We start from the raw sequence: 22,644 nt of genomic DNA on the forward strand, positions 1-22,644 counted from the left end.
GAAATATCGCATGATGAAAAAAAGTAACTTGAGAAAATGAGAATGTGGCCACTATACTTTCTGAGATCCAAATATCCAAAGAATTGGTAAAAATGACTCAAAGCTGCCAGGGGCAGTGGTTCACGCTTGTAATCCCAGCACTCTGGGAGGCCGAGGTAGGCGGATCACCTGAGGTCAGGAGACCAGCCTGGCTAACATGTTGAAACCCCGTCTCCATAAAAATACAAAAATTAGCCGGGCATGGTGGCGGGTGCCTGTAATCCCAGCTACTGGGCAGGCTGAGGTGGGAGAATCACTTGAACCCGGGAGGTGGTGGTCGCAGCAAGCTGAGATCACGCCACTACACTCCTCCAGCCTGGGCAACAGAGTGAGACTCCATCTCAAAAACAACAACAACAACAACAACAACAACAAGTCCTCAAAGCTTGAATACCATAAGAAGTGGTTTTAAATAAAACCAACTAGTCCCTTGGTAATACTAAAAGTATTTTAGAAAATGGAAAACTGAACATGAAGGTCCTAATAATACATGGAAGCAAGGCTGCGTTTCAGAAGAAATCTTTTTTTTTTAAAAAATTTTTTGTAGCGATGGGGTCTTGCCATGTTGCCCAGGTTAGTCTCAAACTCCTGGACAAAAGTGATCTTCCTGCCTTGGCCTCCCAAAGCGTAGGATTACAGGTGTGAGTCACCATGCCCTGGCAGAAGAAATAATTTCTGTGCATTACTGCTGATATTATCCCTCCAATACCGAACAACCACTACTTGTCATAAAAAGAGAATAGTTAAGATCAACATTTTTATTTTTTGAGACCGAGTGTCGCTCCCATTGTGCAAGCTAGAGTGCAGTGGTGCAATCTCGGCTCACTGCAACCTCTACCTCCTGGGTTCAAGCAATTTTCCTTCCTCAGTCTCCCAAGTAAGCTGGGATTACAGGCTTGTGCCACCACGCCCGGTTAATTTTTGCCATGTTGGCCAGGCTAGTCTTGAAATCCTGACCTCAGGTGAGCCACCCGCCTTGGCCTCCCAAAGTACTAGGATTACAGGTGTGCCTGGCCAGTTACGATCATCTTTAAGAAAGACTATAAATATCTGAAAACAAGAAGAAACAAAACTACTAGAACAAATTAAATTATGGTATCTCCCTATAGATAGTAATCATCTAATATATTTGAACTTTAAAAAGACACAAAAATAAAGCTATAATAATCCAAGAGTTTCAATATTATACAACATTTAAGAGCAGCAATATAAAACTAGAAAAAAAAGAAACGAGGCCATTCCACACATTTAAAATTTTTGCTTTACTCTGTCAATATACTATTTTAGAATTCATTATGGGAGCCAAATAAAATTCATGGCCTTTTAAATTAAAACTTTTTTCTTCAAAAATAAAACTACTGGCTGGGTGTGGTGGCTCATGCCTGTAATCCCAGCATTTTGAGAGGCGGAGCTGGGTGGATCATGAGGTCAGGAGTTCAAGACCAGCCTGGCCAAGATGGTGAAACCCTGTCTTTACTAAAAATACAAAAATCAGCTGGGTGTGGTGGCATGTGCCTGTAATCCCAACTATTCGGGAGGCTGAGACAGGAGAATCACTTGAACCTAGGAAGTGGAGGTAGTAGTGAGCTGAGATCGCGCCACTGTGCTCCAGTCTTGGCGACAGAGCAAGACTCCATCTAAACAAGCAAGCAAGCAAACAAACAAACAAAAAACTATTTACAGCCAAGGGGTATGCTTTATTAATAAAGTTATTCTGTTGCTGCCCCTTCTCCCATCCATTACTGCCTTAATGGGCAATAATCTTGTAACTAGCTGGTCTCTTGTAGCCCTCTTGTGTTAAGGTTACCAGTTTCTCAAATAAGAACACTAGGAAGCATCCCCAGTTACCCCTTTTCTCTCCAATTCAGTCTAATAAATCCAATGAAATAAATTTATTGCCTAAATTGATTTCAAATCTGTCCCTTTTCCATTTTTGCAGCCAATGTGTTGGTTTAAGCCCTTGTATCTTGCTCTGGAAAATGGCAATTTAAATTATTTTTCTGGCATAAGTATTCCCCTCTGCTCTATCAACTATTGTTCACACCAATGAAAGTTATTAAAATACAAATCTGATATTGGTTTACTCTTTGTAATCCTTTAATTTTGTCCCCTGCATATAGAATAAAGCTCAACTTCTTATGAAGGTATATAAGGCCCTCTATTATTTGGCCCCTGCTTACCTAATCATCATCTTCTCTCATCATAACCCAGCTATCTGATTTATCTTGGATGGCCATACTCTCATACCTCTGTGCATTTCCACTAACTTTTCCTTTTGTGAGAGAAAAGGCCTTCTCAACCATTTCCAACTTACTGTAAGCATCAACTCCTATATAAGCAAGTGGTGATATTTACCTGACCTGTCAAATGGTTATGTCTTCCTTCTAAGAGCTTTCATAGCATACATGTATGTTTTGTTTACAGCACGTGTCTCATTGAATTCTTTTAAAAAAATCAATGCATGTGGACATAATAAAAAACAGTATAAAAGGGTTATAAAACAAGAAGTAAACATTTCCTCTGCTTCTACTCTCCACTTAATAACTCTTTTTTTCAATTTGGAGACAGAGCTCGCGCTGCTACCCAAGCTGGAGGAAGTGGTGTGACCATGGATTCACTGCAGCCTCGACTTCCTGGGCTCAAGTGATCCTTCGGTAACCTCAGCCTCCCAAATAGCTAGGACCACATGTGTGTGTCATCACACCCAGCTATATATATATTTTTAAATTTTTTGTAGAGATGGAGGTCTTGGTCTTGCCATTTTGCCCAGGCTGGTCTCAAACTCCTGGCCTCAAGTGATCCTCTTGCCTTTGCCTTTCAAAGTGTTGGGATTACAGGTGTAAGCCATCATGCCTGGTCTACTCACTAACATTTAAACTGTTTTTAGTTCTGTTGGTCACTTCCATAAAGATTAATATGGTTGTATCTATAGTTCATGAGCTACCAACTTTAAGAGCTCTATTAGTTCTCCTTTCCTTCCAACTTTCATTTATTTTATTTCTAATTCTTTTAGTGGTTACCTTCATAACATTAGATATTACATTTTTGTCCAACAAACAGAATATCGTATCGACTGTGTTCTGGCAGTCCAGTTTCCATGCCTATTTTTTCTTTTTTTTTTTTTAGATGGAGTTTTATTCCTGTTGCCCAGGCTGGAGTGCAAAGGCACGATCTCGGCTCACTGCAACCTCTACTTCCTGGGTTCAAGCGATTCTCCTGCCTCAGTTTCCCGAGTAGCTGAGATTACAGGCATGCGCCACCACGCCTGGCTAATTTTGTATTTTTAGTAGAGATGGGGGTTTCTCTATGTTGGTCAGGCTGGTCTCCAACATCCAACCTCAGGTGATCCGCCCACCTTAGCCTCCCAAAGTGCTGGGATTACAGGCATGAGCCACCACACCCGGCTTCCATGCCTATTTTTTCTACTCCTTGGAAGACAAGGAGTCTTATTTTTCTTTGATCTTATCCCAGGAAGAAATATTTAGTGTATAAATGGAAAGTTTATTTTGATTCTGAGGTGCTTATGTCTAGGAAATGTAGTTGTAAGGCAGTCTGAATTACTTTAAGGGTTTATTTTTGTTTTGAGCATTATAATCTGCAAATGTGGCAGAAAGTTGTAATATGTTTAGATAGAATCTGATCCTAATTTGTAATTACGTAAAACAACTGACTGCATTTATATTTCATATTAAAAGCAGATATAAACAATTTTAAATAATATTTTGGGTTCAATTAAATAACTTCATAAAATAAACTTTCAAACTTCTGTTATACAAATACATGAAACATACGTTGATAGCCACTTAATTTACTGTATGACCTTAGGTAAGATCTCTATGCCTAAGACTCAACTATGAAATAAAGATAATAATGGAATTTACCGAGTTGTTGTGAAGTTCTATAAATTAATTCATTTAAAGTGGTTGGAACAGTACTTTCAGATAACAATGAATGTTAGTGGTTTTATTTTTTAATTATTTTACTTAATTATTTTAATTAAGCAAACATTTATGTTATTATTTAGTTTTTTTTCTTGAGATGGAGTCTCACTCTGTTGCTCAGGCTGGAGTGCAGTGGCGTGATCTCGGTTCACTGCAACCTCCGCCTCCCAGGTTCAAGCGATTCTCCTGCCTCAGCCTCTGGAGTAGCTGAGATTACAGGAGCCTGCCACCATGGCCAGCTAATTTTTTTGTATTTTTGGTAGAGACAGGGTTTCACCATGTTGGCCAGGCTGGTCTCAAGCTCCTGACCTCAGATAATCCGCTCCTCCCGGGCCTCCCAAAGTGCTGGGATTACAGGCATGAGCCACCGCCACTGGCCTATGTTATTATTTAGTATTACTGCTACTTAGGAGTCTTAGTGATCCTTACATTGAATGTGAACTGTTGCCAAACATTATTCATATGTTTAAAAAAAGCTTCTTTGGGAATAATGCTTTTATATTATAATTAGAATAATATGTTAAAGACATTTAGATTTTTGTTTGCTTTGAAGATATCAGTCCATGTACTGATGCTTACAGACGCACAACAAAAATGAAGCTATTTTAAGCAACTGTGAAATTTCTTTAGCAACTACAATTTCACGCACAGTTAGCTTAACCTCCATTTCATCCTTCCATGTTTTACACATCAGTAGCATTCTCTTTCTGATAGCCTGAAGCTTAAAAGTTGCCATTGTCTTGAATAATGCTGTTTAAGCTGACTTATGAATTACTCTGCAACTAGCTACACAATAGCCATGAAAATTGAAAACAACTAAACATTTTGATGCGTTTTTATCTGAATTAAGAAAAATTATGTGATTTATATAAAATGTTATCTCGCTGGGCCTTAAATAAAGCCCAATTTGGGGACATATTCTTGAAAAACACCAAGTGACAGGAGCCATTAAAGTCTGTGATAAACTGAGAAATAATGATTTGGTACTTTTAAATAAAAACTAGTAATGAAATTCTATTAATATTGTTAAGTATAAATGGCAAAAGGGGCCTTCGGAAAGCTAGCCCAGTGTTTTATACGGAACTCATTCAACTTCTTACAGTAACTCTGTGAAGCAGGTCTTACTATTAACATTTTCAAAATAAAAGGTAAAATAGCATAGAGGTTTAAAAACTTGGGGCTCTAGAATCAAATAGACTTGAGATAAAACCAGGTTTTGGTATCTAATTGCCAGCTAACGGTAGGCAGATTATACCCTAGTTTCCTCTTCTATTAAATAGGGATAATAGTATTTACATTATAGGGTTGTTGTGAGGATTAAATAGATAATGCAGGTAAAACACTTAGCATATAACCAGTGTAAAATAAACACTAAGGTAAGGCAATGTAATTATTATAACAAAACTGAAGATCCTGGGGTTATTGCTAGCCCAATCACAAAGTCAGTAAGTAAAGAAGCTGAGATGAAAATTAAACTCTCGGCCGGGGTATGGTGGCTCACGCCACCCATAATCCCGGCACTTTGGGAGCCCGAGGTGGGTGGATCACGAAGTCAGGAGATTGAGACCATCCTGGCCAACATGGTGAGGTGTGTTTAGTCTCTACTAAAATAAAAAAAAAAAAAAAAAAAAAAAGTAGCCGGGGACGGTAGTCCCAGCTACTCAGGAGGCTGAGGCAGGGGAATCGCTTGAAGCCGGGAGGCGGAGGTTGCAGGGAGCCAAGATTGCACCACTGTACTACACAGCCTGGCGACAGAGCAAGACTCCGTCTCATAAATAAATAAATAAATAAATAAATAAATAGAAAATTAAACTCTCTCAACAATTCTTATAAAAAGAAAGATAAAATTCTAATGAGGTATACATGTTAATTAATATTACTTCTGTACTGTCTCTGGCCTGTTGGAGTGCATGCAAATATCAAGGCAGAGTGTAATACACATAAAAAATGATAATGCTACTATATAAAGCAGGTGACTTAAAATTAGTCCAGTTCCAACTAGGTAATGGAATGGGAAGTGGAGGGCATCCAATTATATTCATAAATTCATGTTATACACTGCTTAGATCCACTTATTCAATTCTAGTATAAGATTAATATTGAAGATAAAGATTTTTATTATTTTCCTATTATCTGAAAAGTAGATCTTTAAAAGAAAACAAAAGGCTTTTATCAAATTCCTGACCTGTTGAATTATTTGCCAGAAAAAGTAATGGCATGATTTGCTGATCTGCAGCGTATGCCTCTACTGGTATTTTGTGAAGGGGACCAAGATGTTTTAAAACTCAGATAAATCTCTTCTCAACCTGGAAAACTTTTTTTTTTTTTAATATTACTTTTAAGCTTTTCTCTTCCCAATTTTTCTTAAACCTTTGAAATCTGTTACCAAGTGATAGGTTACACATATAAATAAGTAAGAGAAGAATGTTAGTAGAAAAATTTGAAATAATTGAGATTAGTTTGATAGCTTGTTTTGCTTTTTCTAATAAAGTAATTATTTTTACATTACAAACATATAGCTCAATTTATTTTCTGCTATAATGTTACTTCTAATTTAAAAAATATCATTGTTTCCTCCTGATCTGTCATCTGAATAGTGAAAACCAATAAATAATATATTTTTTTTCTAAACTGACTTTAAAATATGAGTCTCCTTCAATTTTCTGACTAGGTTTGTCACAGAAAATTGAGCTCCACCTTGACAAATGGGTGTGTTGGCTTATGCTTGTAATCCCAGTGATTTGGGAGGCCCATGGGGGAGGAGAGCTTGAGGCCAGCAGTTCAAGACCAGCTTGGGCAACATGGTGAGACCTTGTCTCTACAAAAATACAGAATTAGCTGGGGGTGATGACGTATGTCAATAATCCCAGCTACCTGGGAGGCTGAAGCGGGAGCATCACCTGAGCCCTGGAGTTGGAGGCTGCTATGAGCTATGACTACACTACTACATTCCAGCCTGGGCAACAGAGGGAGACCCTATTTCTAAAACAACAACAACAAACAAACAAACAAAAAACTAGAGAAAATTAAGCTCCACTTTAACAATGGTCTTGAGAAATTTTTTTATTAGCACAACCTTTTTTCCTCCAAATGCAATCTTTCATACATTTTAATGTGATCAAAATGGCACACATTTATAAAGTGGAAAATTTGTAGTATTTTCCTCTTTAAAATGTGTCAATTGAAAGGACTTAAAAATTTGAAACTAGGATTATGTTTGACATAGTTTATTTCTGTATTTTGTTTCACACAAGTAGTTATAAATAGTAAAAATTTTCATACTAATTCTGCAAGAAGATATTTCCTCTTGATTCAACTAATCCAGGAACTTGAAAGTGGAATAATAGAAAACATTGCTCCAAATTTTTATCACTGGCAAATCTGATTGTTTATATTTCATATCTATTTTCTTTTACCCTACGTTGTCAACAGCAATTATTATCATGCTATTCTGAGTTCTCCAAATTTTCTATTCTTTCTTGCTTTTATCATCAGCAAACTGATTACTATTACTACTATTACTGCTGCTGCTGTCATCACCACCTGCAGCAAATATTTACCTACTACTTGTTATACACTAGGCACAATTTTAAGCAATGTATGCAATATTAACTTATTTAATCCTCGTAATCACCCTATGAGACAGGAACTATAATTATCCCCAATTTATAGTTATAAAAACAGACACACAGTAATCAGGTAATTTGTCCAAGAACACTCACTGAGTAGCAGAGAATATCTGAATCTAGGCAGTCTGATTCTATAGTATATCTTAACCACTAGTCTAAACTTCTTTGCATTTTAATCAAGACTGAAAAATAAATTAGGTGGAAATAATTTGTTTATTATTTCACAAAGATAAGTATCAACTAAGTGAATTCTTATCTCCAGAGGTGCTCCGGTTTGGTACCAGCTTGACCTTCAGAATAGTAGTTCAGAAATAAGGCAAGTATAAACGCAAAAGACTAAAAATGCTAAAACCAATTAGATCAAAATATTTTGAAGGAGGAAGAAAGAAACTACAAGGACCTTGGGAAACCAAGATCTAAAAAAGAAAAGGGACTAACTAAAGAAATAGGGGGATATAGGCTGGGCGCAGGGGCTCACGCCTGTAATCCCAGCACTTCGGGAGGCCGAGAGGAGTGGATCACCTGAGGTCAGGAGTTTGAGACCAGCCTGTCCAACTTGGTGAAACCCCGTCTCTACTAAAAATAAAAAACTAGCTGGTGTGGTGGCAGGCAACTGGAATTCCAGCTGCTCGGGAGGCTGAGGCAGAACTGCTTGAACCCACAGGAGAATTGCTTGAACCCGGAGGTTGCAGTGAGCTGAGATATTGCCACTGCATTCCAGCCTGGGCAACAAGAGCGAAACTTTGTCTCAAAGAAAAAAGGGGGGAGGGGAGGGGCAGATACAGTTAGGGAGAAAAAAGTTCTAAAATAATGTCTGAAAACAGCTGAAATCATTGTTATGAAGAACCTTGAGTAAGGAAATAATTAAAAAAAGCACCTAGCAGCCATAAGCAAGTTCAAGTTCACAGAATTTGCAAGATTATAAAAAGAGAAAAATAACCCACTTATTTAACCCACTAAAATACCACACATCTTAGAAAATAGTGAGTAGTTCAAAAATTCTAACAGAAAAATATTTATATGTATCCCAAGAAAATCCCAGGAAACAATTTTAATCTCATGGTCATGTACACTTTGAAAAATTATCTATTAAGGTGAGTGGTCAAATTGGAATCACTAAAAAGTTGTGCTAAATCATTAACATGATCTCTTTTTAGATAGATTTGGGATGCTTATGGCATCCTTGTAAGTAAAATGTAGAAATGGGAGATCTATATTTGTAGTTAGATAATTATAACCAAAGAGTGTTACCAGTGGATAACTGCCAACATGGAGACAAGTTTCCTTATTCTTTCAGTTTTATAAAAATAGATTTCCGGATATAAGTGAAATATATGAAAAATATATTTATCAAGTAGCTACAAAGTTAAGTATATTTTCAATATAGCTTTTAAAAAATCACCTTTTCCAACTTGTTCTTAGTAAAAACAGCCTTATTCAAGGGCAAGAACTTATGAAATACTGTGTGCTAAAGGCTGGAGATTCATAAACATTAAAAAAAATCAAACAGCAGGCTGGGTATGGTGGCTCACGCCTGTAATTCTAGCACTTTGGGAGGCCGAGTTGGGTGATCACCTGAGGTCAGGAGTTTGAGACCAGCCTGGCCAACATGATGAAATCCCGTCTCTACTAAAAATACAAAAAATGATCTGGGCGTGGTGGCTGGTTCCTGTAATCCCAGCTACTTAGGAGGCTGAGGCAGAACTGCTTGAACCCAGGAGGTGGAGGCTGCAGTGAGCCGAGATTGCACCATTGTACTCCAACCTGGGCAACAAGAGCGAAACTCCGTATTGGTGGTGGGGAGTAAAATCAAGGAGCGTTACTTTTTGGGAGAGAAAGAAAAGCAAAACAACAGATATGATATAGTGTAAATCAAAGTATCCCTAAGTGCTTTGGGAATACAAAAGTGTAGCTAACATAACCTGGGAGTGATAGTGGTGGTATGTAAGGTTGGGGAGAAGTCTAAGAAGATGGGAAAGCTGAGCTAAATCTTCTAAATCATCTAATGTAGAGGTGGTTTACTCTAGTAATTGAGAAATAAGGATATAAAATATCTAGGGGACTGCTTACCTAGTATCTACCTCTGCTCTTTACCTGAGAACTGCTTCATCTGTCTGCTTTCCAATACACCATTCTACACAGCTACTGTGCAGCTCATAGGTTCTTGCGTTATTCCACAACCCTAGCTAATAACTGGTTAGTGATCCAACTAGGACAAATAGCAATCCTTGTCAAAAATATTTTTTAAAAGCCAGTAGCGAGACAAAGAATAAGCAAAAGCAAAAAAGAGGCTGCAAGAGCCTGTCAGTCTCCGATTTTTAGCTGCTCCTTCCTCCCAGGTTGCTGCTCAACTGTGGAGTCCAAGAGTCAAAAGATTAACTACTTTCCCTAAACCAGCTAAAATGTTGGACAAGGAAGTTCAAATACAAGATCAACGGGAAGAGTTATACTCAACTAGACTGGGTATCTTTACCCTTCTATCTTAAGATTCAATATATAAAGCTATAGTCACTTATATTCCTTAGTAAATACTAACTGTATAAAAACAGTACTAAAATTTAAGTATTTTTTGTTTCATTAGTTTACATTTTCTTCAAGTTACAAATTAGTTATGATTTTTACAATAAGTCAACATCCTTACCAATGTGTGTTAACTATACCTGGGTTGTAAGCAAAGCTATTTAAAACAGTAGTAAAATAATTTACCAAAAATCTCATTCTAGCTTGTATTTGAGATGCTGAGTAGGTCTTTTATGATCAAAACTCAAGGGGAGGGAGACCAAATAAAAATAGTGGAATATCAATCAGCAGAATGACAAGGGGTTTCAAAGTCATTTTCTGCTTTTATTGGGAATAATTTATAACAAAAATTTTATGCTTCTGGCTACCAAAGGCTAAATTCACTTTGTTAAAAAAGTTACCATTGGTAAAAATGAGTCTCATCCTTGGATAGACCTATATAAAGCATCCAACTAATTAAGAACCAAAAATGAATGTCCTAGTAACATTTTAAAATTATATACAAATAGCTAAAGCATTCTATATAAACTACAACTTTCTCTTCTTTTTTTTTGAGACAGAATCTTGCTCTGTTGCCCAGGTTGGAGTGCAGTGGTGCCATCTTGGCTCATGGTAACCTCTGCTTCCCGGGTTCAAGTGATTCTCCTGAGTAGCTGGGACTACAGGTGCGTGCCACCACACCCAGCTAATTTTTTCTATTTTTAGTAGAGATGGGGTTTCACGGTGTTAGCCAGGATGGTCTCAATCTCCTGACCTCGTGATCCGCCAGCCTCGGCCTCCCAAAGTGCTGAGATTACAGGAATGAGCCACTGCACCCAACCTGACTTTTTAAAGAATTTATACTCACAATGATTTCCACACGCACAGAGCTATGTTTAAATATATACATCTTTTATGAGACAGGGTCTCCCTCTCCTGCTCAGGCTGGAGTACAGTGGCATGACCTCAGCTCACTGTAACCTCCGCCTCCCAGGCTCAAGCTATCCTTCCACCTAAGCCTCCTGAGTAGCTGCGACTATAGGCGTACACCATCACACCTGGCTAGTTTTTGTATTTTTTGTAGAGACGGGGTTTCACCGCGTTGCCCAGACTTAAGTATTTTTAATGTAAGGCACTGGTCTACATATTAGACTTTTACTTTTATTGACAACTAAATTAAACTGTGATTTTAAATTAAGCCTTAAGCCAGAGTTGAGTGACACAGGAAAGTATATATGTTGTATCATCCACGATCGTGTACCAAAAATCCAGAGAACAATACTGCATAGATTAAATCTAGCACTATTTCTATACTTGCATGTGGTTTGCATCTAAATGGGAGGATTGCCCCAACATGCCATACTTTTATACTTCCAGTAATATTTTTAAAGTGTTTTTTGCTGTTTTGGTTTCACTAGTCTTACTGAAAAAAATAAAAAAAATTCACCAGTTTTGTGCAAAGAGTGCTAGTCAATGCTAATAAAAACTACATCTTAGAGATGAGGGGCTAGGAGCAAAGTAAAAAACACTGGATTCAGTGTAAAAGATGCATTAAGACAGGCTTACTTGTACTTAGATACGATAATCACTCCAGCTTGTAATTAGTTGGGCATATATTAACCGGTAGATCTACTGTTATTGCTGAGCTGCAACTGCTGAAATGTGTCAAGATACAACATATAACTCCATTAATAATGAAAACTGAGTAGGAATATAATTAATTTTAGAAGTGCATGGTGCAAGTTTGGTTCTACTAAACTTACACCAAAAAACTGGGGTATTGTGAAGAACTACTAAGAAAAGGCAGTAAGTAAAAACAGCTTTTACAAGCATTTGGTTTACGGTTTCAGCAGATCTGTTATCAAAGAGCAGATCTCTCAGTTTACCCTAATCATAAGGGGATGCCTACGGTAAACACTGTTTATTATAAAACGCCCCTTGTTCTTTAGTCCTTCTGAGTATGGTGTTTCAGTGAAAAAGAATGTTGGTTGAGTAATAGTACAACCCACAGAATAGCTTAAAGGAAAGGATGACTCATACAGATTTATTCAGCAACTTGTCCCATGTGAATACCTTAGCAAAAAGAACGGAGGGGCAGCAAAAGGTCTACTAAACTAGTTAAGTTGTATGTCTTAAATCTATTTAAAATCAAGTTTAAAAAACTTGTTTAGATTTTATTTACGTGCAATAAAAAGACTAACTTACACGTAAAGAAATCTTCTAAACATTAAAATGTTTTACTGGTGTATGTGAATCAGTAAAGTGAAAAACATGTAAGGCTTTGCAAGCCATTTTTGAGATACTTGGAATTTCAGGTTCAGATATGGAGAAATCAAGGGTTAAACTTTGGCTGCATACAACATTTGAAAGCTTGCCTGCTTATTTTTCTTTTAGAATTCCGAAAATGTACTTACTGTTAAAAATAAACCTTTACTACCAATAATAATAACATATCATTATGTCTGAATGCTTTACAAACCGTAGTACTTCAAATAGAATTCAGCATGTACAAGTCAAAGACAGTATTTAGAAGGAAACAACAGAAATATGCTAACATTTTTTTCTCACCACAAACACAGGCATCTTACCAATTTAATTTTAATTGGATATCACAAATGATCTTTACAGTCTACTTTATAATTTAAATGGATCGAAGGGTTTTGATGAAAATATTTAAAAGATGAGCAAGTTCACTATTAATTTGTTTGAACAGCAGGTTTTAAACACAGTAGGTTTACCTGGAGAGACTGGACTACCTATCCTTCTGTTTTCAGATGTTAAAGGAGAGGGTAGGTGTCTCCAATTACTAGCAATAGGTGTGTAAAGTAACAGTCCATACACGTTTTAACCAGATTTAACGTTATAATTTATTGTAGACAATTAAGTGCCAGGTATTATGTGCTTTACTTTCATTTCAAGTTTCATCCAACACTGGGTTCTTACTACAAATGAATAAAGGCACCTATTTTTTTTTGCTTAATTTGGCCAGAAGTTAGGAAGACTGGAGAACTATAAGATCCAAGCATGTTATAGGGATTCTACTTCCCCTTTGCTTGACAATCATGGTGGAATGGGATCCTGGTATGCAACCACACTTTTCCTTCATATTTGCTTTGATTGATCTAATAGGCCAGACAAGAAATCAGTTGAGTTTTACTAAAAAGTGTAAAAGCCAGAGGCTTCTTTACACTTAAATTGATTAAGCAACTTACATTTTACCTTATCTCAACTAAACCATCCAACAGAAGGAATATACTAGAAAACAGTACCTTTCTGGTTTCAAATTGTGCTTCCTCCTGACAGCATCCTCTGCAATCAGGATCCAGCTGAAGCAGGTTGAACTGTCCAAGAAGATCACAAGAGCTGCAGAGCAAGTTGCTAGAGAAGCCTAACTCTCTGCATGCCTCTGATGAAAACTCTGCCCCAAAAGCAGAAACCTGAAAATAAAAAATGGGGAAATAAAACACAATTCCATGTTTATATTACAAAGTTTCCCAAAAAGAGAACATGGGGTTGTCAAAAACTAACACTGAAGACAAGTTACTGAAATGTTTCTTTTGGAGATAAATTCTTTTAAATTTTAATTTAATCTAATTTTTTTTTGAAATGGGAGTCTTGCTGTCACCAGGCTGGAGGGCAGTGGTGCAATCTCGGCTCACTGCAACCTCTGACTCCTGGGTTCAAGCAATTCTCTTGTCTCAGCCTCCTGAGTAGCGGGGATTACAGGCGCACGCCACCACGCCTAGCTAATTTTTGTATTTTTAGTAGAGACGGGGTTTCATCATGTTGGCCAGGGTGGTCTTGATCTCTTGACCTCGTGATCCACCTACCTCCTCAGCCTCCCAAAGTGTTGGGATTACAGGCATGAGCCACCACACCCAGCAATAAATTCTTTTTTAAACTCTGCAACCTTAAACAATAGTCTGGTTTCTCCCACCTCCCCTACAAGCTTTTTTTCTTAAACATCTATCACCTTTCAGCTTAGCTAAAACACGGATTAACAAGAAAAGATATATCATTGTTCATGATGTTTATTACATAATATTTTCTTAAAGATTTATTGTTTTAAAAAGGAATTTTCTTATAAGAAAAAATAATTTTAGTTTCATTTTAAGAACTCAACATCTTGTTCATATGGGTCTATGGAGTAAGATTAACTGTAGGGTTTATCTACAGTCACATTCTATACTTGCATTATATTTGTACTTAGATAGAATAAGGACGGGAAAGGGGATGGTGTAGGCAAGAGCATGCCAGAATTCAAGCTTTTGATTTTAGGTAATAGTGCCACCACTTACAAGATGTGTGACCCTGGGCAAACTATCCTCTCCAAGCTTTGATTTCCTCACTCATAAAGTAAGGGGCAATACTTCCTACATAAAACAGATTACTATGGTTACTTTATATAAATCATTACATTTAATCAGAGATGATTTAATCAATCAGAATGGCTGACAAAAGCAGGCTTTCAGCAATATTCTCTTCCCTCATCCATTCTTTTTTACGTATCAGTGAATGTGGTATACCTCCATTTGTCTAAGGACAATCCCTCTACTTGCTCTTTGGATTCTATCTTCTCTATCTTCACAGATACTTCATTTCATCAATACCTCAACCTTTAGGTATATTTAAGCCCTATGGTCCTAACTGCTCTTCCCACGTTCTGTCATTTCTGAATTGTTACTATAGCTTGGTTTCTATTATTTTTTCCTAACTCCCCAAACTCATTAATATAGCCTGGTTTCTGCTCCTACTATTCCACAAAATTTGCCCAAAATTACCAAATGCAAAGGTATTCAAAATTGTTCTGCTTCAACTACCCCATCCAAAAGCTTGTCCTCCTTTTCTTTTCTCTTCTCTGCATCTCTTAAATGCTATTGTTTCCCACAGTTCTGTTTTTGGCTCTCTCTTAGTTTTACATGCCTTCTATTTATTACTGCATATTTATCCATGGCTTCAGATAAGCATTTATTGAAAACTCTCAAATATTTTTTCTTGAATGTCAGGCTTCCAAAGCCAAAAGTCCACTCAACATCACATTTAGGTGTTGAATAAGCATTGCAAGTTCAAAATCTGCAACAGTGAAACTTAGTTTTTTCTTAAATCTATTATTCTTCCTAAGGTATTCAGTATCTCAGTAAAATGGCACCATTTCTCTGACAAGCTAGTTGCCCAGATCAGTCATCCTACTGATCTACATTCCATATTCTTCACCATTCTCACAACCAATTAATATATTTTCATAATTCTCTTGAAGAGCTCTCAAGTCTTTTCCTGCCTCAGTGGCTTAAATGCTCACTGCCAAGGCTACTTCTCATTACTTCCTCAATTCCTGCAGCTATAAGGAATTCCTATAATACCCTGAAGTATAAAAGCCCTACTCAAACACACTTTTGCTCATAGTCTCCCCTATATTTAAGGTTCTGCTTCCACTTCTTCACCTTGTAATATCCTACTTATTTTCAAGAATCTAATCAGTATAGGTCTTTTAGGAAGCTTTCGCTGACAAAAAATAAATAAATAAATAAGATCTCAATCATTAGCCACAACTTTCTTCGAGAAAGTTGTGCACAGTTGTAAAACAGTACTGTTCATGACACTGTACTATGTAAATCTGACTCCTCAACAATACTATGAACTCGTCTGAGGGCAAGCCTTAGGCTGTTTCTCTGTCTTTCCCTCACTTCTGACAGTTTTCATATATCTGTTGAATACATAAATTGGACAAAGCCACAGCTTCAGGTAGGGGAAATTTCAGATTGACTGCAACTGACTGATCTTCTAGACCAAGGCTCTGCAAACTTTATGCAAAGGGCCAGATAATTATGTTAGGCTTTGTGGCTATATGGTTTCTGTACATCTAGTCAACTCAGCTATGGCAGTGCAAGAACTAGTCATAGATAACACATGAATGAATGAATGAATGACTGTGTCTGTGTTCCAACGAAACTTTGTTTTATTTTGCTATTTATGTTTATTTGTTCCACAAAAACAGGGTTGACTGAATTTGGCCCACCAGCTGCAGTGTGTCAATCCTTTTCTAAACTCACGAGGTAGATTAATATCCAGTGGGCATTTCCCAATGAAAAGAAAATTTAAGTACTTGTTGGCATATTCACTCAAAATGCTGATTTGATATTTTATACATCTTTAATCCTATCTCTGTAATAATATCATATGTATATATTTTTCAAAACAGATGAAACATCCCAGCCTAGTGGGAGGGATCTGAGACTTTATTGGTTAATTTGTGTGGTTGATCTCTCTAGTTTAACTATAAGACACTTGCTACCACACTAGTACTTTGAGTAATTTCTCCATTAGTAAAGTGATCTGCCTCATCTATTTCACAGGTTAATTTGAAAATCAAATATAACAATGAGCAGAATGTGTTTTCCAAAGACAAGACAATCAATACATATCAAAGGCTGCATCAACGTGTACACATCATTTCACATGTTCTTACAATGTTAGTCCTCCACTGAGAAGTGGGGTCTATGTTCCCTCCCCTTGAATCTGGGCAGGGGCCATGGCTGTTTTGAACAACAGAGTTTAAAGGAAGCTATGTGATTCTGAGGGTAGGTCGTAAAAGAGCAAACAGCCTCTGCCTGGCTAGCATTCTTTTTCTAGGAACATCAGCTTTGGAACTTAGCCAATCTGCTGTATAGAAGTCTATACTAGAGAGACAACATGGAAGGGCCCATGTAGAGAGCAACTGAAAACTCCAGCTGACAACCAGTATCAGCTACTAGACATGTGAGTAAACCACCTTCAGATTTCAGGCCCTAATGTTTCAACTGAGGTCTGAGACACCATAGAACAGAGAAGCCATCCCTGCTGTGCCCTGTCAGAATTGCTAACTCACAGAATTTGAAAGCAAAATAACAAACTGTTTTACGCCACTAAATTTTAGGGTAATTCTGTTTTGCAGCCATAGTTACTGAAAGAGGCAGTAAGAGTGAAATCACTTTGGAAATTGTGAACTCCGGAAATTGTGAACTCCTTAACAAGCGTAAAAAACTGTTACCAAAACCGTTAAACAACAAAATAAGAACCTCAAATGAATAATCATGCAATCATACTACTTGGTTTTATTCTGGCATTTCCGGAGCAAATACTGATAGGTAGCATGACTATGCAAAACATCGTGTATTTCAAAGTCTTAACACATCTAGATTCAAATGCCATCACAGAGCTACCTTATTTCTACACAGGGAGTATTACCATTTATCTCAGAGTTTTGAGGATTAAAGAAGCAAGTGCACAGAAAGCATCTAGCATCCTGCCGAGTACACAGTAGGTACTGAACACATGTTGGTATTAGGCTCACCTTCCACTGTGAAAGCACACTTAAAAATTACAAAACACTACATAAATGTTTTTATCACTATACTAGACATGGGATAAAAGATTAAGTATAGGGGAGATAGAAGGTATCGAGTTTCTTAAGTAAACACTTTTTTCTAGCTGTTCTATCACTGGTTTTGCAGACTTAAGGCTTTGAATTTAAGGACATCAGAAAGTATTTTTAAGTACCTGGCAGGTAAATGCTAATATATGAGAGTTTGATATTACTCCTGCCATCCTTTTATTGCCAAAAGTAACTGATTGGCATTTAAATTTGCACATTAAGAGCAAATATTAAATTTTAGATTAATTAGCCACACTTGAAAGAAAGACAAAGATTCTAAGGACAGGGTTCCTGGCTAGGATAACCATTTAGCTTTCTCTATTTCAAAGCCAAATTGACAAATTAAGTGGTTTGGTTGGGTGCGGTGGCTAACGCCTTTAATCTCAGTGCTTTGGCAGGCCAAGGCGGATGGATCACCTGAGGTCAGGAGTTTCAGATTAGCCTTACCAACATGGCGAAACCCCGTCTCTACTAATAATACAAAAAAATTAGCCGGGGGTGGTGGTGCACACCTGTAATCTCAGTTACTTGGGAGGCTGAGGCAGGAGAATCGCTGGAACCCAGGAGGCGGAGGTTGCAGTGAGTTGAGATCGTGCCATTGCACTCCAGCCTGAGTGAAAAGTGTGAAACACAGACTCAAAAAAAAAAGGCTCTATTTCCTCCTTCTCCATGCATTACTCATTGTTTTATTTTTCTAGTATTAATGAGCTCTTTCTAGATTAGAGTTGGCAGCAGAGAAACCGGATTAACTTTCCTATACCATTACCTTAAAAATCTGATATAGCTATACATTTTGTTACACTTACACCTACATATTCATTGTCTCTTCACTGGTCATTATAACTCTCTGAGCAAACTTCAAATCTGAGACAAAAGCAAACAGATGGGATTACAGAATGAACTCTATGAAAATGAATACCAGAAACATGGCCATTACAGCAAGCTCTTATAAAGCAGCAGATATTTTGTTAAGTACTTTACATTATTATTCCATCTAATCTTAACCATCTTGTGAAACAGGCATTGTTATCACCATTTCATAAAGAAAAAAACAGGTTTTGGATAGTTAAGGTAATTTGTCTAAGACCACACAGGAAACAAGAAATGACAGCATCAACATTCTAATTCTGGCATGCTCTCTATGCTCCTAACTACTGACTACCATATTTCACAGAATCCATGATACACCATTATTGTATGTACCACTAATAACAAAAGCACCAACAATTATAACTGTGTGATCCATAAGACCCAGCGAGATATTAACCTGAGAACAAATGGAGTGGGGGGTATCTCAGAAAGAATGATACACAATTATCATTCTATACTACTTGTTAGTGTAGTGCCTTTTTGAATGAGAAAATATTACATACGATCTGAATGAAGGAGTGAATATCATCACTTAGTTCTGGGGAACGCTAGTAAACAGCTCCCTTAGACTGTACTAAAATATCACTTTTCTATTGCTTATTTAAGCATACTCTATGTATTTTCAGATTAAATCACTTTATATCCAGTTGTTATCTCATTGAAATATTGACAAATATGCAGTTATTAACTTGAAATTAGATAGTGGTAAAAAGTCAACTTGTCTAGTATAAGAAACTCAGAGGTATCAATTAACAAAATATGAGTGTAGTTCCAAAGACAGTTTTATCCATAGCAGTATCTCAATCTCAAAGTGTCAAGAAATTGTTCCCTCATCCCCTTTTAATTCCAGTGGGAGGTTCCAAAGATTTCACTACTGCCAACTTCTTATGCCACCTGATCTTTTTTCCCCCTTGGGCCAACTGTGACATGCAGTTTCCAACTTCTTAGTGTTTTTTTCAACAATTATCTATATCCCTTTTCATTTTCAAAGTTTTTCTTGCTTTCTTAAAAGCACCAGTTACTACAGAAGAGACATGAACAAACCTTAGGGAAGTTGTAACAGTTCAATAAGGGTAAATTGTCCAGCACTCTCTCTTTTCTGAGTCATTTTTGTATTTTTGAGATGGTTGGGCTTCCTCACTGCTCTACACAAATTGCAAATATCCTGTTGACTTTGATGGCATTGAGCAACAACACAGACAAACTGGGGCCATTTACACTTCAGAGGGATTTAAATGAACAAATACATATGAGACACAATGAAGGTAACATAAAATAAAAATGGTTCCTGTATTCCCTTTGGCTACATTCTAATTGGCACGGGGACAGGAGGAGTGGAGGGATACTGAGAAACACACACAGAGCTGTGATTTGGCTAAGACCGTGTGGATTTGCGTAATACAGTATAAAGTATGATGATACAAGGCCAGGGGTAGTGGTTCAAGCTGGTAATCCCAGCACTTTGGGAGGCTGAGGCAGGCGATCATGAGGTGAGGAGTTCGAGACCAGCCTGGCCAACATGGTGAAATCCCGTCTCCACTAAATACACAAAAAATTAGCCAGGCGTGGGGGTGCGTGCCTATAATCCTAACTACTTGGGAGGCCAAGGCAGGAGAGTCGCTTGAACCCAGGAGGCAGAGATTGCACCAATGCACTTCATCCCGGGTGACAATGTGAGACTCAGTCTCAAAAAAAAAAAAAAAAAAAAAAAAAAAAAAAGAGGCCGGGCGCGGTGGCGCATGCCTGTAATCCCAGCACTTTGGGAGGCCGAGGCAGGCGGATCAGGAGGTCAGGAGATCGAGACCATCCTGGCTAACACAGTGAAACCCCGTCTCTACTGAAAAAAAAAATACAAAAAATTAGCCGGGCGTGGTGGCCGGCGCCTGTAGTCTCAGCTACTCGGGAGGCTGAGGCAGGAAAATGGCGTGAACCCGGGAGGCAGAGCTTGTAGTGAGCCGAGATGGCGCCACTGCACTCCAGCCTGGGCGACATAGCGAGACTCCATCTCAAAAAAAAAACAAAAAAAAAAAACACACAACAAAAACAAAAACAAAGTATGATGATACAATATGCAAGGAAGAAATTACATCTAACTTTGCAAGTCTGGAAGTGGAATGTGAGTTAAGTTTTGCATTCTATTGAAACATCTTAGTTCAGAGAGAAAGAGATAAAGAAACAAAGGCCAGGAGTAAATTAATTTGCCTTAGTTATTAGAAGATAAAACTAAAAAATATATTTCATTAAAAGTAGTGTACTTTCCACTAAATTATACATCATGAGTATGAATTCAATAGGCAGAGTTTGAGAGAGAAAGGGTGCATATGATGGCTGTCTTTGGGAATATTTGGTGGAATGGTGTGGCTGTGGCTGATAACCCAATAGTTTTATTTGATGGCTTACTGTGTTGTAAGTTAGGATGTTCCATCCTGTGGGGGTCACATTCACAAAAAAACGGATAAGTTGATTCCTGCCTCAAAAGGTTTCAGTCTGGCTGGGCATGGTGGCTCACGCCTGTAATCCCAGCACTTTGGGAGGCTGAGGCGGGTGGATCATGAGGTCAAGAGATCAAGACCATCCTGGCCAACATGGTGAAACCCCGTCTCTACTAAAAATACAAAAATTAGCTGGGTGGGGTGACATGCACCTGTAATCCTAGCTACTTGGGAGGCTGAGGCAGGAGATTCACTTGAACCTGGGAGGTGGAGGTTGCAGTGAGCCGAGATGGCGCCATTGCACTCCAGCCTAGCAACAGAGTGAGACTCCGTCTCAAAAAAAAAACAAACAAAAAAAACAAAACGGTTTCAATCTAACATTTACTTACTAGCTAGAGTTGCACAGTTACCACAAATTTTTGAATCATATCTAAGGCAGAGTCCAAGCATGTGCATTTTTAACCTCTCCTCCTTCCAACAATTTTCATCTACACACCTTCAGTTGGGATCATTGATAACAGAGCTCTATGAAGTTTACTGAAGCTGTTAATAGTTTCCAAACAGATTTCATACTTCCAGGTTTTCAGAACTTGGCTTGTGGGTTCTCTAATTAATTCATCAAACATTTCACTTATACATCAAGTATTGTATTACTCTGTATATGTATCACTAGAGATAAAACAGTCAACAGGAAAGACAGGGTACTTCCCTTTGAGGGTGGGTAGGAGAATGCCAAAGAACAAGAAATTATTAAAGAAAACTATGGAAAGTATCTCAGAGAATAAATATTGATCACCATTGGAGCACATAGAAAGACTCTTAATCCAAACCTGGGGTATAGCAAAGCTTTGTTGGAGGAAGTGATTTCTCTGCTAAGAACAGAAAGAGAGTAAGTAGAAGATAGCCGTATTTTTTTGTTGTAGGGTAGGAGAAAGGGAGGAGAGGATGAGAAGATGGGAAGCGGCTTCTAGGTAATGAAAACACCACGTTCAAAGATCTGGTGAGGGAGAATACAGTATGTGAAATAAGCTAAACAAGTGATGCCAATTCTCCACTTGTACCTTTCTGCTCTCCTAATAGACGTAAATGTTGGGGAATAAGCCTGGACAGACAAACAAGCAGCCACTGAAGAGTTTCAATCATGACAGATTTAAGTTTTAGGCAGGTTACTTGATGCACTGTAGAGATTGGAAATGAAATGATGACATGGGAGACCAGTTAAGGAAGCTGTTGTAATTCTAGGCAAAGATAGTGGCCTGAACGTAAGTATTAACTGTGGAAACAGAATTATTAAGTGGATTGGCTTAGAGATTTTTAAGGCTTCAACGACTAATTGAATTCAGAGAGGGAAAGGAAAGAGGATTTAAAATGTCTCTTTTTTGAGATGGAGTCCCGCTGTTACCCAGACTGGAGTGCAATGGTGCGATCTCGGCTCACTACAACCTCCGCCTCCTGGGTTCAAGTGATTCTCCTGTCTCAGCCTCCTGAGTAGGCATGTGCCACCACGCCCAGCTATTTTTATATTTTTACTAGAGAAGGGGTTTCACCGTGTTGGCCAGACTAGTCTTGAACTCCTGACCTCAGGTGATTTGCCCACCTCAGCCTCCCAAAGTGCTAGGAATACAGGTATGAGCCACTGCACGTGGCCAAAAATGACTAATTTTTGGCTTGGGCAATTGGGAAGCCGACAAAGGCAAAGCCAATCATTTAGATTCTGAACACAGCCAGGGATAATTCAAACGGTGAACCAAGAGGCTGTTATTTTTGAGAAGAGAGATATTTATGGCCTGAATGATTAACAACTGTATGGATATGAGATATTT

The 22,644-nt window shown here is 37.9% G+C and overlaps 1 protein-coding gene across 1 annotated transcript in view; it reads right to left on the reverse strand.

The window, feature by feature from the left end:
* Positions 1-22,644, reverse strand: part of SELENOF (selenoprotein F) — a 49,252-nt gene that overhangs the window by 24,493 nt on the left and 2,115 nt on the right. The window contains exon 2 of the mRNA XM_030942160.1: positions 13,378-13,545. Coding sequence (XP_030798020.1) covers positions 13,378-13,545 — 168 coding nt within the window. The remainder of the gene's footprint in view (positions 1-13,377; positions 13,546-22,644) is intronic.

Source organism: Rhinopithecus roxellana, chromosome 12 (assembly GCF_007565055.1).
Source record: "Rhinopithecus roxellana isolate Shanxi Qingling chromosome 12, ASM756505v1, whole genome shotgun sequence".
Classification (NCBI taxonomy): domain Eukaryota; kingdom Metazoa; phylum Chordata; class Mammalia; order Primates; family Cercopithecidae; genus Rhinopithecus; species Rhinopithecus roxellana.